Source organism: Lissotriton vulgaris, chromosome 4_1 (genome assembly GCF_964263255.1).
Source record: "Lissotriton vulgaris chromosome 4_1, aLisVul1.2, whole genome shotgun sequence".
Classification (NCBI taxonomy): Eukaryota; Metazoa; Chordata; class Amphibia; order Caudata; family Salamandridae; genus Lissotriton; species Lissotriton vulgaris.
This window is the reverse complement of record NC_141691.1, coordinates 1,941,164,095-1,941,180,442: the sequence shown is the minus strand read 5'-3', so window position 1 is coordinate 1,941,180,442 and position 16,348 is coordinate 1,941,164,095. Positions and strand designations below refer to the sequence as shown.

General features: G+C 42.4%; 1 protein-coding gene across 1 annotated transcript in view; it reads left to right on the top strand.

The window, feature by feature from the left end:
- COL22A1 (collagen type XXII alpha 1 chain) overlaps nt 1-16,348 on the top strand; it is a 994,625-nt gene that overhangs the window by 906,853 nt on the left and 71,424 nt on the right. Inside the window, exons 48-50 of the mRNA XM_086966258.1 lie at nt 8,358-8,411; nt 10,464-10,517; nt 14,549-14,602. Of these exons, the coding sequence (XP_086822384.1) occupies nt 8,358-8,411; nt 10,464-10,517; nt 14,549-14,602 (162 nt within the window). The remainder of the gene's footprint in view (nt 1-8,357; nt 8,412-10,463; nt 10,518-14,548; nt 14,603-16,348) is intronic.

Below are 16,348 nucleotides of genomic sequence, written 5' to 3'. Positions count from 1 at the left end.
TGCACCTTGCATCATTGAAATAATACCTTCTTTCTTATTTTTCTTAATCTGCTTGATTTCTTTCTGTCTGGCCTCTTTGCGCCATAACCGAAAGGAATCAAACATTGCTGGCCTAGCTTTCTTTTTAAACAATTTTGCTTCAAGATTATCTAAAATCTCAGTCTCAAAGCTACCATGGGGTGGCCAACTAAGGACACCATCCTTTCTTGTATAACGGATCCAGAATTCATTATAGACAATGGGGCCTACTCCATGTCGACTATAGAGCTCACAAATCGGAGTTCCAACTGGAGGTATCGGACACGAGTCCTTAAACCGGGAATCCGTGTTGCAACACTTAAGGACACCAAACAAAATACTACGGCCAGGCCTCGTGCACACTAACCGAGTTTCAAACTTCAAGGGTTATCGAATTACGATATCCTCGCAAAAAATACGAGACCCTCGGTTGTTGGCAATTGCAATTGTCAAAGAAAAACCCAAAAGAGAGAACCAACAACTAAGGACCACAAATGCAACGGAACCATGCAACCAACCAAGTTTCAACAACAACAACCAAGTTTCAAAGTACGAAGCAAATGTCCCAAAAAAGGAACCAAAGAATTAACCTAAGGACTGGGAGCGACCCACAAATACTTAATTGAAAGATCAATGGCGTCACCAGGAAGGCCCGTCTATCGTCTCGCCGTACAAAGGACTACGCCAGGCGCCAAAACAGGTCGACAGTCAGGGCATCAGTCCGTCGCAGCCGTCAGGAAGCGGGAATCTTCGCGGGAAAAATCTTCGGACCACTTATTTCGACAACAGGATCGATGAAGCGGGGTGCACCTTCCCTCTGAGATTTCACACGAATTTCCTCATGATCGTCAGGCTTTGGACTGGTACCACATGATGTCGCCCCACGTTGGGCGCCAACTGAAGGACTGGGCTAAATTAAGGCCCAGCTGTGCCAGGGCATAACACCTGAAACCTTCGTGGGGATACCTGTTCCGGCGTACAAATTACAGAGACACGGGACATTTCCTTCGGCGTCCAAGATCAGCGTTTATTTACTGCAGGGACACAGAAATCGCTAGAAGTACAACAGAGTGTATGTTCAGAGAGTCTGCTTCGAATTGCAAAAGTGGATCGCTCCTTTTATACACATTTTCGCCATTGCACAACATACGAAGAAAAGGTTACAACTCAGTTCCCACAGTAAACTTCAAAAGGGTCGCATTCATGTTTTCAGAAGCCCGGAACATAATTACAGTAACATTGCCAGTTCCCAACTGTAAAAGCACGCTATCCCACCATTAGGCACATTCCATTCTGGTTGTAAACGAGCGAAGAGAAGGGACAGAAACAGGTGCAAGGAAAACAAAGACAGACAACAGATTGAAAAGAGTGTGGGGGCAATATCGGAAGGGTGATCACAGGATCAAAGGATTCGAGCCTAGCGCATGCAAGGCTGAAACAATAGACCGGCACGGCAAGATGAGCCTCGAGCGGAGCCATCTGCCTTTGCCGTGTCATTCCCCTCGTCATAAAGGCACACTCAAAGGAATTTACATCTTCCGCAAGAGCTTGGGAATCCCAGGGTCATCAGGCGGACATTGTTTGTTCACCGGCTACGTGAGGGCAAGAAACAAAATGGATGCCGTATCTAAAATGGAACCCGAGGGTTCGGATGAGGAAACCCGTAAATAAGACGAACCCTTCCAAGTAGTGTAGCGAAAACACGTGCACCTACTAAACTCGTCATTTGCGGTTCGTAGATACCAAACTCATCCGTATCCGATCAAGCCCAAAACGTCATTACGATTCTCACGGAAACCTCAATCTTCCGTTATCCCAGTGTTGCTAAAAAGTTTATTTTGGGTATAAATACATTCGTATTAGTAAAGTTGGTTAACTCCATTCACTGTGTTAAGTTTTAAATCTTGAGTTTGTGCTTCTCCCGAAAAAAACACCTGTAAGATATACTGCCTCCTACTACGGATGGCATGTGACTTCTATGCCTTGTCATTCTAATTGTTTTATGTAACATTTCCTATAGATTGATTTACACACTTGTATAAACTCATTATCTCTGTATAATGTGTGTGTGATATAAAGTGCTCTGAGACCCTACATTAGTATGAAGGAATGAAATACATGTGAGAAAGCGTCTATAGAGAGGTTAGGGGCACTGCTGGAGGCTGGTACGGATGTAATCCATGGAGAAGAAGGTCATTGGAGGGAGCCAATAAAGACTGTGGCACCAGGCACCACCAGCACTAAAGCCGGCCCTGCGGGATTGACACATTCAGCTGCCTGAAGAATCTGGTCATTTTACTTCTCAGGTTGCTTTATAGTGCCCTCTCAACATTCAGTGATAGAACCATATCCGTTTCTAGACAAAGGTTTTAGAGAACTTATACAAACCCTTCTAACTCTTCAATGCTAGCAATATGGTACCATTCTACTAGAGGAAAATAATGAATTCTTCCCCATTGAAACTCTATTCATCTAGAGCAAGAGGCAGCTCCATTGGTTCAGCCTATTTCAGTCATCCTGAAAACCCAGTGGATATGGAAGCGCATCAGCATCATAGCAACAGAATGACAAAGGCAACTGAATCTAGAAATAACATAAACAGATTGAGCTGGATTTAAACCCAGGTTCTTCCAACTGGAACCAGATGATCAGCCAAGATGTGTGCCCAGTTTGCGTGTATCATCTAGTGCACGTAAAGCGCAGCCCTTGTAAATGGTGGAGAGGTATTGTGCAATATTCTTTACCTAAATATCCACAATACCTGTTCAACTCGTTTTGGTAGATGCCAGTAAAAAAGTCTAGCTGAATACCTCCTTCGAACAGCAGTTTGGTATCTTGACCAACCTCAAGTCTTGTATCTTAAAAGAAGTAATTGTGTGCAAGATCAAGTAAAACACAATTAAATAAAATAAATAATGAAATGTTCAGGTGAGGAATTTCGAAAAATAATGCCAAATAATTTCTAGACACTGTTATTGACAAATTACAGATAAAGTATTCCCAGTAAAATAAAGAATAAGCACATTTCCAATGCCATAGTAGTATTTCTTGCCTAGAGTAAGAAATACATCCATAAAATGGTAAAGTATTGTCATATGAAACAGTAGCAGTCTCTGAGACCTGAGAGAGAACCTGATGGTGCCTAAAGGTGGTTCCAGTACTGGCCAACGCTGCTTTGAATGAATAGCATTACCTAGGGTGGATTAAAGTTTCTGCAAGAAGGAGCTAATGCTGGGGTTATCAGAAGTATTATCAGATAACTTGAGAGCAGAAATACATTCTTTCTGTAAATGAGCTAAGGTCCAAATTAAGTACTGAAATTGTCATAGAGTTTTAGTGAACTCCTTATCTTAATGTCTCTTTGATGCAGACGAGATGTCGGCGTCTGTAGTTTTCATGGCATCCTCATGCCTTAACTTACTTTAATGTACCAGGGCACAATACATGTCGATACACCGCTTCAGACATCCCTCAAGTGAACCCTAACTAAAATGATGGAGGCAAGACAAAGTCAACACAAAATGCATCATCAGATGATATCTTCCCAGTGCTTTGGTATCAGATATGCCACGCAGTTCTAACTAAGGAGTCACCCTTGTTGAAACCAACTTGTGCAGCTGTGTTCTATCTTTAAGGATAGGAGGAACTTTGTGAGGTGTCACTTCCTATGTGTATTTTCCTTCAGGAGTTCTGAGGCATCCTTTAGTAAGCTGGCCAGCCTGTGGTGTACCACTATAGGGCTAGGTTATTGAGTAAATGTCCTTGCTACATTATTGTGGCTGCAGATTTCCTTCACAACAAACTGGTGCCAACTGGAGCCCAGGGGGTCTGCAAGATACAACACAACTAATGGTTACACAAACCCACTTATAGGACAAAGAAAGCAGGCATGTGGGAGAGACAGGTTACCATGTGAAAAACTGTACCATATCAAAGCACAGATTGTAGAAAAAAAACCATTTATAGGGGTAGCAAGGCATGCACCATTAGAGAGACAGGCTACTGTGTGAAGAACTGTAACATATTTCAACCCAATATTGACTGTTAGGACTAACTGTTAGATTACCCTGCCTCTGAGATCATCCAGTTTTACTGTTGTTGTGCGTTATGAAGACATAGAGGGGGATATTCACAAGGAAGTGGCGGAGAGAGGCGTTAGCCTTCTTGGCTTAACCCCTCTCTCCACCACTTTGGAAAAGCAAGGCTGCGCCATATTCACAAGGACATGGTGCAGCCTTGCTTTTTCCCCCTGAGATGGCGCTACTTTTCACAACTTAGTGCCAACGCAGGCACCCTTTCACCAGAGTGCAAGGGTGTTTGCAAGCGGGGAGGTTTGTTTATGTACAGGAAGGTGTCCATTCCTACACATAAACAAACCTAAAATGCCAGTTTGACACAATCTGGTCCAACCACCCTTTTATATGAGGGTGTGATGATGTGAATTAGAGGAAAGAGTGGATGCAGCAGTTGAGCACCTTAAGAGAAGTAGGGCTCTCTGTTAAGGAAAGGATTTAAGACAGAGATAGTTATGTTCTGGCCTTACTGCAACATATGTTACAAACTGTTTGCCATGATGGCAGGATAATGCAGAGAGCCAGACAAAGTATGTGACCAATAATGTGGAGAGACAGGCTTGTTTGCCCCAAGTTGGCAGGGTATGCCCGACGTGGGCCCCTTGCTCACTTTGCCACTGGATTCAAGATAGCCTGGCTGATGACGTCTGATTAGCCAGAAACCGGTCCCAGGATGCTTGTTTCCGGTCCAGGGAAGACATGGCTTGGCAGTTCGGGCTGGACTGTTCCCATAAGGCACAGGGTCAGACCGATTTGCATATGGCCATGTCTGAACTGGGGTGGCGGAGTGAGCTAAAGAATGATGATGGATTAAACCCAGATCAGTTGACTGGGGTGAGTGCTTGCAATGTTCAACACTCCGTCCATCATCCCCTTTGGTTTTGCTTGTTCTCCCCAAGTTGGCAGGGTATGGCCAGACATGGGTCCCTTGCTCACTTTTCCACTGGATCCTTGTGTGCCATGCCTACAACCCACTGCCCTGGCATAGATCAGTCACCCTTCCAGCTGGGTGCCCTATACCAGTGGTGAGGGTACAGGTGCATGAGCCTGTACCACTACAGTGTATAGGTCCATTCATAGATATTATAAGTGCAGTGCTGCCATTAAGAGTATGTGGTGCTGGGAGGTTGTCATTACGAACTCCACATAATAGTTACAATGAAAAGTGAGAAATTTGGTATAAAACTTCTTATCAATTGATTTAATCAAAAATGCACACAGAGGGCATCTTAGAGATGCCCCTGAAAAACAACCTACCGCTAGTGACCAGGCTGAGTGGCTGCTTTTAGCTGCCACCACCAGACATGTTTCTGGACCCCTGGGTCAAGAGTGTGCTGCTCTCGGGGCCTGAAGCAATGCACAGCCTGGGACGAGGTGCCAAGCCTCCTCCCCAGGATAGGGTTGCTGCATTTGTGAGATTCCCCAGGCCACTTGCTACTTTCAGCAATTGGTCCCCACTGGTTCTGACCCCACTTTGGGCAGGAGAACCGGCAGGTAAAACAAATGAGGAAGAGAGGTGTGCTCACCTCTGCCAACTCCACCCCTCAGGTGGGAGAGATGAGGTGAAGCACAAATCTCAATCCCCACCATCTTGCAGATGGGGGGACCCAGCCAACCAGGGAAAGGCTTATGCACCCCTCCCACTGGGGGGTGGAATAATAGGGGGTGTACCCACCCCGGGAAAGGGACCCATTGGCCACAAACCCTTTATATACCTGTAACACTCCTAAATCTAGTATTTAGGGGCACCCCTGAACCTTGCTTCCTCAGACAAGAAAGCAGAAAAAGAAAAGAAGAATAAGGACCGAAACAGCTGTGCCGAAGCTAACAAGAGGAGGACGCCCACTCAATTGGCCCCAATCCTACCGCCCTGTCCCCACCTCAAACCTGCACCTGCACCAGCAAAATCCTGTTGTGTCCTACAGCCAGCAACCTCTAGTAACCCGGAGAACCTGCCTGCCTTCAATCCCAAAGACTCTGTCTATCGTGAACACCGGATTTGTTCAACAACAGACTCCAGCTTCGCATGGATCTGCCAGTCTGCCCTACTCTGCACCCGGCTCCCACAGCCCGAGTTCGAGTGGCCCAATACCAAGAGGAGGTCTCCCCGGCGATCCTGACCCGAGGTCCAGTGATCCCTGACCTGCCTCAAGCCTCCAGCCGATGCCTTCAGCCTCAAACCGGAAGGTCCACCCAACCGCGACCAGGAGCTGATAAGAAGATCCGACCTTAAAAGGCCCCTCTGCACCCCACGCCCCATGGCCTTGGGTGTCCCAACTGACGGTACCTAATCAACCCTCAGCATCCTAACTTACCTCCCCAAGTGGTGGTCGCTTCCAGAAGACCTTTGTCCCAGAACCTGCAGTATGTTCGCAAACCGGAGACTCCCCATTGAAAGCTACAGGGCACACAACACTAAAACAGCACTCAGCACCCGGCTTCCCCAGTGCCGCTGATGGTGTATCTTTTGTGCTGGCCTGAACCCCCATTTGCCTTTAGCTTAAGTCGAGGAGCTTTGATCCCACTACCCAGTGGCCTGTTCGACAGCAGCCACCAACTGGAGGCCACATATCCCCCATTGGATAACTTTGGGCCTCAGCACTCTGCACCCGGCCGCCCAAGTGCCGCTGAGTGTTTAACAAGAGTGCATCCTTGACCCTAGGAGATCCCTGAATTTAACCCCAGAATACTAACTCCCACAACAAAGTCCTTACCTGTTAACAGATAACACTATTTTCCTCCATAGGATAATATTTCTATGAAAAGTTTCTATGTGTGGAGTTGGAAAGTCTAAGGAATCCTTTAAAACCGTAACTAAATAACCAAAACCCTTTTACTTACCTGTTTACAGGAAATGTCCCAGTGCAGTATCAGGGTATACTGCACTATGTAAGAAAAGTAATCTGAAATGCAATTTACATGATATTCTACTAAATCTCCTGTACAAAGTATATGTACTACATTCTGAAAAGCATTATCAGTAACACTGCTGTAATCAAATGAAAGTACATTTGCATTTACAATCCAAGCTGTACTACAACTGTATATTTACTGCAAAGTATTTATCACTTGCCTGTGCCAGGCTTGCATGGTCTAGGAAATACAATAACTAAAAGAATATGTTTATACAAAAACAATTGGTCTGAAGTTCAGTCTTTGAGAGTGTGAATTAATTTGCTGACCGAGTGTGTACAACAAATGCTTAACACTGTCCTCTGATAAAGCCTTACTGCTCGACCACACCACCACAAATAGAAAGTGAGGTGCTATCTACTTTACCTCTGCATACCCTTTGGGTTCCACTGGACTCTGTTCACACTATACCTCACTTTGGTATAGTATATCCAGAGCCAGCTTCCTACATCTGTGAGCTTTGTTCTCTTGTAAAAAGTGGTTTTGGTGCTCCTTTCCTTACATTGTGGCGATCCAGGTAAAATGAATTAATAGACAGAGATGTGTTTTACCTTTAATAATGTGTGGAACTCTGTAAGGTTCCGCATTGTATGTTTATTTTCCTTATGGAGGTTTGTGTTATCAGTTTGGAACCTGGCACCACCGCTAGGTAATGTTCATGAATAAATGTCTGTTTGTCAACATTGTGGCTCCCGGATTTCCTTGATTGGTAGCAGGTTGTGTGCCAGCATAGCATAGTGCACATTGTACAGTTTTACTACATAGCAATGGTGGGACATCTTTATATGCATCACGACCCCGAATGAGTTCTATGAATCCAGGTACTTAGAAGGAAATGTTCTGTACCTATGACTGAAATTCAAGGATGCGGAGTACTTCTTTTCACTAAATGAAATTGATTATTTAACAGCAACACTGAAAGAAAGAGCAGTATGTCCTTGTGATTCATTAATTAAAGTTACCCCACAGCATTGTGCACAAACCTTGCCTGCACATTGCAATAGTTCATTTGTACAAAAAAGTTTTAAAATGTTAAGATCCATTGGTAAATCTACAATGAATATTACACACCCCACCAGGTGAAGAACCAGTAGGCTGTTCTTATATCCCAATCTGCTCATTGACATTAGATTCCAATTCACAAAGAACACTCACGGACCTGCATTTTACAACATGAGACATTGCATTAGCACTCCATGTGTCACCACCTCTTGAGCTTCCGCGTACCAGGAACACCACACAGCACTTGTTCAATATGCAAGCAGCAATTTAGAGAAATACCTTAATGTTCTTGTTTTTGACTCTTTGTGACCAGCATTGGCTGATACAAACTTTTCTTATGTACATTTTTAGGGGATAAAAGGAGATCGTGGAAATGATGGTGAAACTGGTCAAAAAGGAGAAAAGGTAAATGTCTGGAAATCTCAAAGTCACGTGACCATCATGGTAAAGCGCGTGCATGTGATAGAGGAGTTTTGCAGAAGCACGTTATAGATGATGTCACTAAACTGGATACATTTGTTTTACAGTGTGGATTTATCAATTTTATATCATTTCATTGTTAAGATTTGACGAGAATATACATAAAACACCGTAAATAATTAAATAGCTACCTATGAGTACATGTACAAGAATAGACACAGCGTCCTATAACCAGTGGGATTACTCAAAGTGACTGTCTAGCATGATTTCCCTTTTTTGAGTTTTATATAGTGCAAACTCTAACCGACTGTATCAGAGAGCTTTACATGAGCACCGGTTGTGTTACAGATGGACACATTAATTTTTTTAGACACGGGGAAATTAGGGGGTATATTATCAAGCACCGGTGTTAAAATTATCGCCGTTTTATTGGCCGGAAACTGCAGATAAAACAGCGATAATGGGCTTGATAATACACCCTTGTTAATTCCCATAGAAGCCCATGTTAACGTCAGAACATGGGCTTCTATGGGAATTAACAAGGGCGTATTATCAAGCCCATTATCGCTGTTTCATCAGCATTTTCCTGTTTCAGAATTGGCTCAATTGATGGCTCCACTGTTGTGTTGTACAGGTCTTGTCTCTGAAGTCTGCATGTCTGGTGGCATTAACTATGGCCAGAGGACTCAATGTCTTTCAGGGTGCATGGACCTCTCTCCATGCAGTTTCATAGCATATTGCCTTGAAAGGTATGCCAGGGCTAAAGCTGTATCTAAAGTATCAGTCGCTCGAAACAAAATTGGTAACTAGGCCTCCTTCGGCTTACTGGGGTCCTCCATCTAAAGTCCTTAGTCATTTCTGAGTAACATCTAAAAGATACAAATCTGCTGATAAAGTGGTATCCATTGAGAAGAAATGTTGGTTATGATGGATCTTTCGATCCCACGGCAGAATCATCATCGACTGTCTCCCCTCTAAGTCTGGAGATCTTCTATTGCCTAATATGCTCTTAATTTCTGGAAAGTGAAGCAGGTGGGGTGGGGAGCAGTATTTGTGCACCCAGTGCTGCTGCTACTTACTAGCTATTCTGCCAAAATGTGGCATAAGGGGTACCAGCCTTGTCTGGGACAGCATGTGAAAGGTTTTATGGACTCACAGAATGTGACTGGGAAAGTGTACCGATGAAGAACCTGCAGAGTGAACACCTTATCTGTCCGAAACAACATGATCACATGCATGTAAACTGTTCTTTGAAGTCGCACCTTGTGTATGGCAGCAGGTCGGCAATGCCTCAGCTGTTCACTTTTAAGATCTGCACTTTTTGGCCAAGATGTGGGTAGGCATTTTGATGTTTGGGAAAGTTTATTTTCATGGTTGAGTAAGGAGAGCATGTGAAGGAGTTGGTTTTGAGCTTGCCTGGTGATAGGTAGCCGGATGTAATTGCCAGAGTGCTCTCTTTGCTCGTTTCCGTGGCATATTGGTAGTTAAAGAATGCTATTAGCAGTGATATTAATCTCCCCATACATCAATGAATGGGTAGTCTCTTGAGAAGTAAGAAACTATCATGCTCATCTGAGATGTAAAAATATACTTGTGATTTCATCTTACTTCCTAATATTAGTGCCAATTTCTTGCTGATTTACCTTTTCCCCTCCTACTCTATTCTTTTGTTCAGCTATTCAATTCAAATAATGTTTTCCTTCAACACTTTACTTTTGTTTTGCTCTCTAATTCTTTTCTGCTTGCATTTAATACGCTTTCCAAAGTTCTCATATTTTCTTTTACTGCCCAACAAGGTCAGCAGCATTTATGGCTTTCTGATTTTACTGATAATTGGATTATTTATGTTGCTAATAAAGGTGTATGTAGCAAGGTGGCTCCCAATTGTACTAAATGAGTGAATGAACACTTGTTGAGACATGTGAACAAACTTGGTACGACTCTAATTGATTTATTACACAAAAATCTTTAGGCCAATTTCTCTAGAATGTTTTTATTGAAATGTTACCTGTAACTTTCATATTTGCTTTTGTGCAGGGCCACACTGGTATTCCTGGCTTTATGGGATCTCCAGGTGATCCTGGGCCACCTGTAAGTACCTATTGTTAAATCAAAGTATGGACAATTAAAATGCAATCTTGTGAAACTTTACTGATTTAATCATGGACCATACAATGTTGTGCCAGTCTAACTTATGAAATCTTTTTCTTGGTCATTTGAGACACATCCTTGGTTAATAATCCTATCAAGTATATTTTAACAACAACTAAGGACGCTAGGATTACAACAAAAGAGTGCAAACCACTCGAAAGGATTGAATAAAGGGCCTTCAGCTGATGAAGAAGTTGAAGTAGAAGAAATGTGTAGCCAAGATATATAGACCGCAAAGTTGTTCCCTTTGGATTTGTATTTTGAACAGTAAGAAATTGCGTACATTTCTAAATCTCTAAATTGTTTCAAACTCTGTACTGATACTGGCTGCATAGTTAGTAAGACATGCAAGAAAGGAGACAGGTTCGGACATTAATCATCAGCATAATTATGTGGGGAAAGTCCTTGTGATTGTTTCAAATTCCAATGCATTGCTGTCAGAAGATAAACTATATCAGTGATGACCTGTCAAATGCACATTTGCTTCAAGGCAAGCATGGGGACTGGACTCAGAAACTCACTTGCATATTCTCTGACTCCCTGGGAGCAATAGCTGGTGGCCTGGTTGTTAGATATGACTAGTGATGTCTTTATTTTATTTACTCATGACATTTACATTTGGGATAGTTATTTAAAGATCATATCTCTGAGTGCCTATCTTTAAAATGGCAGGAATGTCCTAGGCTACACAGAAGTAGAATATTAAAATTTCAGTCAAGATTTGATATCTGTCAAATATACTATGTGCGTTATGTTATTGTCCATTATTTGGCAAATCTATGTCTTACCTTTTAGTTTTAGATTAAGTATCACATTTTTGCTTGAAGCAAACAAGAAAGCTTCCTGGTGAAGAAATCATTCTTTCACCAGATTTATTTCTAGACTGGGTGCTCCATCATCTGACTGCAGTCATACCTGCCTAAAATAAACATGGACACCGTAAAACAGGTTTCCATATAGGTTTAATTTTGACAAGCCAGTGGCATTTCTTTTACCATCATCAATCAACGATTGTGGCTCACAAAATGTGGTTTTACACTAGGAAAATGATATTCTTACACATACTTTGTCATGTTGGTAAATCAAGCCCCAGGAGCAAAAGTGGATACTCCAAGGTGGGATTAGTGTGTCAAATTTGTGGCCATCAAGAAACTATCTCACCGCCACCCTAAAGCATCCATAGACATACAGCCTGATTCATCAAGCTGAATTGCGCTCGCAAAGGGCCAGATTCTGAGAATCTGGCCCTTTGCGAGTGCGATTTTTGCATTTGGGATTCATCATCCCAAATGCAAAAATCGGTAATAGCGATTTCGCTATTTTGCAAGGAATAACATTTAAGGAATCTCTATTTGAGATTCCTTAAATGCTATTCATCAACCAATTGGAAATTGCGAAATCGCAATATTTGGTCGCAATTTACCACCAAGTCTGACTTGGTGGTAAATTGCGAAAAAAGAGTAAAAAGCACTTTAGTGCATTTTTTTCTTTTGCATGTTACACACACACATGTCCTTTGGACATGTGTGTGCGCAACACCTGTTCAAATGTGCATTTAAGGGGTGCTACAGGGTGTCCTTTGGACACCCCTGGCACCCTTCAAATCGCTATCTCATTTGCGATTAGCAAATTGCTAATCGCAAATAAGGAATACTCCCCATTTATTCCTATGGGCCTTTTGGCCCATAGGAATGAATGGGGAGTTTTTCCTTATTTGCGATTAGCAATAAGCTAATCGCAAATAAGGAATGTGTAGGAATCGCATTTTATTTTGCGATTCCTACATGAATCCCGTTTTGCGAGTCTCTAATAGCGATTCCTTATGAATCGCTATTAGAGACTCGCAAAACGGGTCTTTGATGAATCAGGCTGTATGTTCTAGTTTGTGCATAGGTAAATCTGTTTCCGGGGTTGGAATGCTAAAGTAACAACACACAATTGGTGAGAGTGTAGGTGAAGGACTTTCTCAACTGGGAAATATGTTTCATCCCTGGAGAAAATATTTGAAAAATGAGTCAAAATGCTATTGCCCTCATGCAGTTATTTCCCTCTTACTTAAATGTTCTCTGGGCACACACATAAATGCATTTGCGTTGCTGTTGATGGTAAGTCTCAAAGGTTTCACCAGAGAACTCCTGGGAAACTATGTCTGTCCCAGCTCACCAGGCATAATATGGAAAACACCCTTACAAGCAATCTCCTTCATACACTCTATAAATAGAAGTAGAAGGAACTTTGTTATGAAATACTTACAATATAGAGGGGCAGAAATACTATGATACTAGTTGCTAAAACAGGTGCAATTCACTACCATTTTTGTGCGACTGATGCGCAATTTTGCAAACCAACCCATATACTACTAGGTTATTTTGCAGCATTTTGAATTTGGTTGAGTGCCAATCTAACCTACCTAATTATTATTCATCAAGTTGGCTGCAAATAACAATTCACTTCCATTTGTCACAATCACATGGTTAGTGACCTGCAACCAAGATTTTTTTTTTATGTTCCCGAGGCAGTTAGCAGTGTCGGCCCACTGCTTCCTCCCTCTATAACTTTTTTCACCATTCACAAAGGAGAGGGGGTCCAAAGGTGACCCCTTCCCTTTTCTGAATGAGTTACCACCACAGCTTGTGAGAATATAACTTTCCACTGTACATCCAGAACTCGGGTAACAAACGATTAATATATGTGGTACCAATTCACAATTTGGAAGGGAGCCTATAACATGGCTCTTTCAAATTGTGTATCGGTATTTATTTGCAATCCCATTTTAGAAGTCAGTACTTGGGTAAAACCTATAATGGGATGTGTACATCGGGAAATCCTATTTTGCAGTTGTAAAGGCTCCTATTTTGAGATTCAGAGCGTTTGCAGCTCCAAATAGCTTAGTACATCTATCCCACAGTGACAGTATGGGAAATGTCAGTTTTAATAAGAACTGTTCCATAAAAACCCGTTTCAGGATAACCACAGTATGGTATTTGTATAGGTTATGTGACTGCGATTGACTTATAACACCCAACAGTGTCACCCAAGTTCCCTCATTTGAGCCTCACCACTTCCATTACTGATAGATACAGGCAGATGTTTTCAAATGGCGGTGCAGCTCTGGAGGTCACGTCTTCAGCATGCATGAATCCTGAGTTTTTGCTGAACTGTTCTGGGCCTGGCAGGGCACTGTGAGTGTGCTGCACACCCTTACAGGAAGTTAGAATAGACATAAGACAGGGCTTCACTTCAACCTCTTGGAACGCCATAAGTGATCCATCCTTTAGTGCTGCAGCCTATAGCAAATCAGTCTAGAGATACCCTAGGGACAGTTGCTTGCCAATAGGGTGATGGTGTGTGACTATGAGTAACACAATTTCACACATAGCTATAAACATTCAGGTTTTCCATTAAAAGCCATGAAAGTGCCCCCCAAGTCTCAGTACCCAGTCACCTAGGCCACCCATTGCTTTGTTTTTTACTCTAGACGTTTATGCAGCTCTTAAAATCCAATGCTATTTCACCGGCTTACTGTCTGTGTTCTTTGGGCCTCATTCATAAAACTTCAGTTGCAGCCTCACGCAATTGTGGTTGCATCTCTTTGGGTTACTCTGGTTGGCCATGTTTTCTTTGTTGTATATATGTGTGAGTGCTTGCAGAATGTCTGTGGGTTACCCTGCCATGGTGTTTCAAGTGTGATGCTGAAGTTTTCTAATTTAAGTGTGACGCCTGAGTGCTGTATACCCCTTGCGAGCTTTGTTTGTCTACCAACACGTAACCTGAAGAAGCCTAGAATAAAGAAGTTACTTGTTTTGAGTACCTAGAGCAATAGTCTTCACTACAGCGCATGCAAATCTTCAGTTAGCTCAGAAGGTTAATGTTGGAGGCCAAAGCATAATGAATGGACATTGACTGTCTTTAGTGTTTATTATTGAGTCTCCAATAGGATTTACTTTTCTTTTGTATCTCATTGAATTCAGGGCAACGATGGAGCAGCAGGTCCTTCCGGGCCACCAGGGTCACCAGGACCATCAGTAAGTATAGGATATACCGCACAAAAAACGATAGTAGAATACCTTAAGAACCTATTATTTGCCACACTCCGTACATGTGTTCCACTGTCTTCTGAATTAAGATTATTTAATTTTTCTATGACTTGACGCAAAAATGTTTCACGCACTGAGCTCTTAGTAAGGGTTTCATGAGTTACAAAATCTCAAAAATGAGGACCTTATAATATTACATTCAGTAAGGGCCATATGTATCATCATCACCATTTGCGATTTCTAAATAGCGATTTTTAAGGAATCGCTATTTAGAAATCGCAAAATGGTATGTATGTAGAAAATCGCTATTTCTTAGCGATTTCCAATTATTCCTTATTTGCGAATTCGCAATTTGCGAATTCGCAAATAAGGAATAATTTCCCATTCATTTCTATGGGCCAGGAGGCCCATAGAAATGACTGTGAAATAATTCTCAATTTGCGAATTCGCAATTTGCTAATCGCAATTTGAGAATTATTTCAAGGGTGCAGGGGTGTCTCAAGTACACCCTGCTGCACCCCTGAAAATTACATGTGTGTGCATATGGCGCACATACATGCCCAATGGGCATGTATGTGCGTCATATGCCACCCTCACAAATGCACAATTGTGCATATTTACAAGAAATCGTAAATTACCACCAACTACAAGTTGGTGGTAATTTGCGATTTCTAAACCTGAATTCGCAATTTTGAAAAGCTTTTAAGGAATCGTAAAATTGCGATTCCTTAAATGCTTAAGCAAAATGAGGAATCGCAATTTTTTGTGATTCCTTATTTTGCTAATTTTTCATACATTTCAAAATCGGAAAAAGGGCGTTTGCGATTCGCTAAGGCTGAAATTCTGCGAATTTCGGCCTTAACGAATCGCAAAAGGCTTGATGCATATGGCCCTAAATCTTTTCAGTGGACGAAGGGCTTCAGGCAACTATTTGGACAAGATTGTTTGTCCCAGAGACGCCTCCAACCAATCCAGCAAACACACTAGCCAGGGTTACAACAGCAACAAAGCATGATGCGCTCCAAAAACCTTTTTTAGAATTATTATTTTGAGATTTTTGAAAGAACTCAGGGGCATATTAGCAAGAACCTTGTTAAAATTATCGCCATTTTAGCAGCACAAAATTGCCGCTAAAACGGCGATAATGGTCTTGCTAATATGCGTTATAGAATTCCAATAGAAGCCCAGGTTAAATGTCCTGCACATCTTACCTGGGCTTCTATTGGAATTCTATAATGCATATTAGCAAGCCCATTATCGCTGCTTTAGCAGCAGTTTCCTGCCGTTAAACCGGTGATAATTTGTCGAGGTTCTTCCTAATATGCCCCTTATCTCAACCAGTGTGCACCTGGGAGTGACTTACACAGAAGGAGGCCTGTCAGTAGTCACCATAGTTTCCATGCTAGCGGTGGGTTCTGCCTTCTGCTTCTGTTGGCATGGGGGGAGCTCTCCCCGTGATGGATTTGTATGAAGAGCCTTAGTTAGGAGGACCACTGGATGTATTGGTGCAACCCTGGTGTAAGTAGGCCCGTCGTGGGACCGGTCTATGGTGTCTGAGCATCAGGTGGCTAGTTAAATCAAATGATGGGGAAACATATTGGGGCTGGTTTACAAGACAATTTATGAGAAATGGAAGTTAAAGATCACTACAAGACTATTACTGTACATACTACAAAAGGCCTTTCCGAAGAGGCTCCCTTGACTTCCCAGGACATTCCATTTGCAAGAACCAAG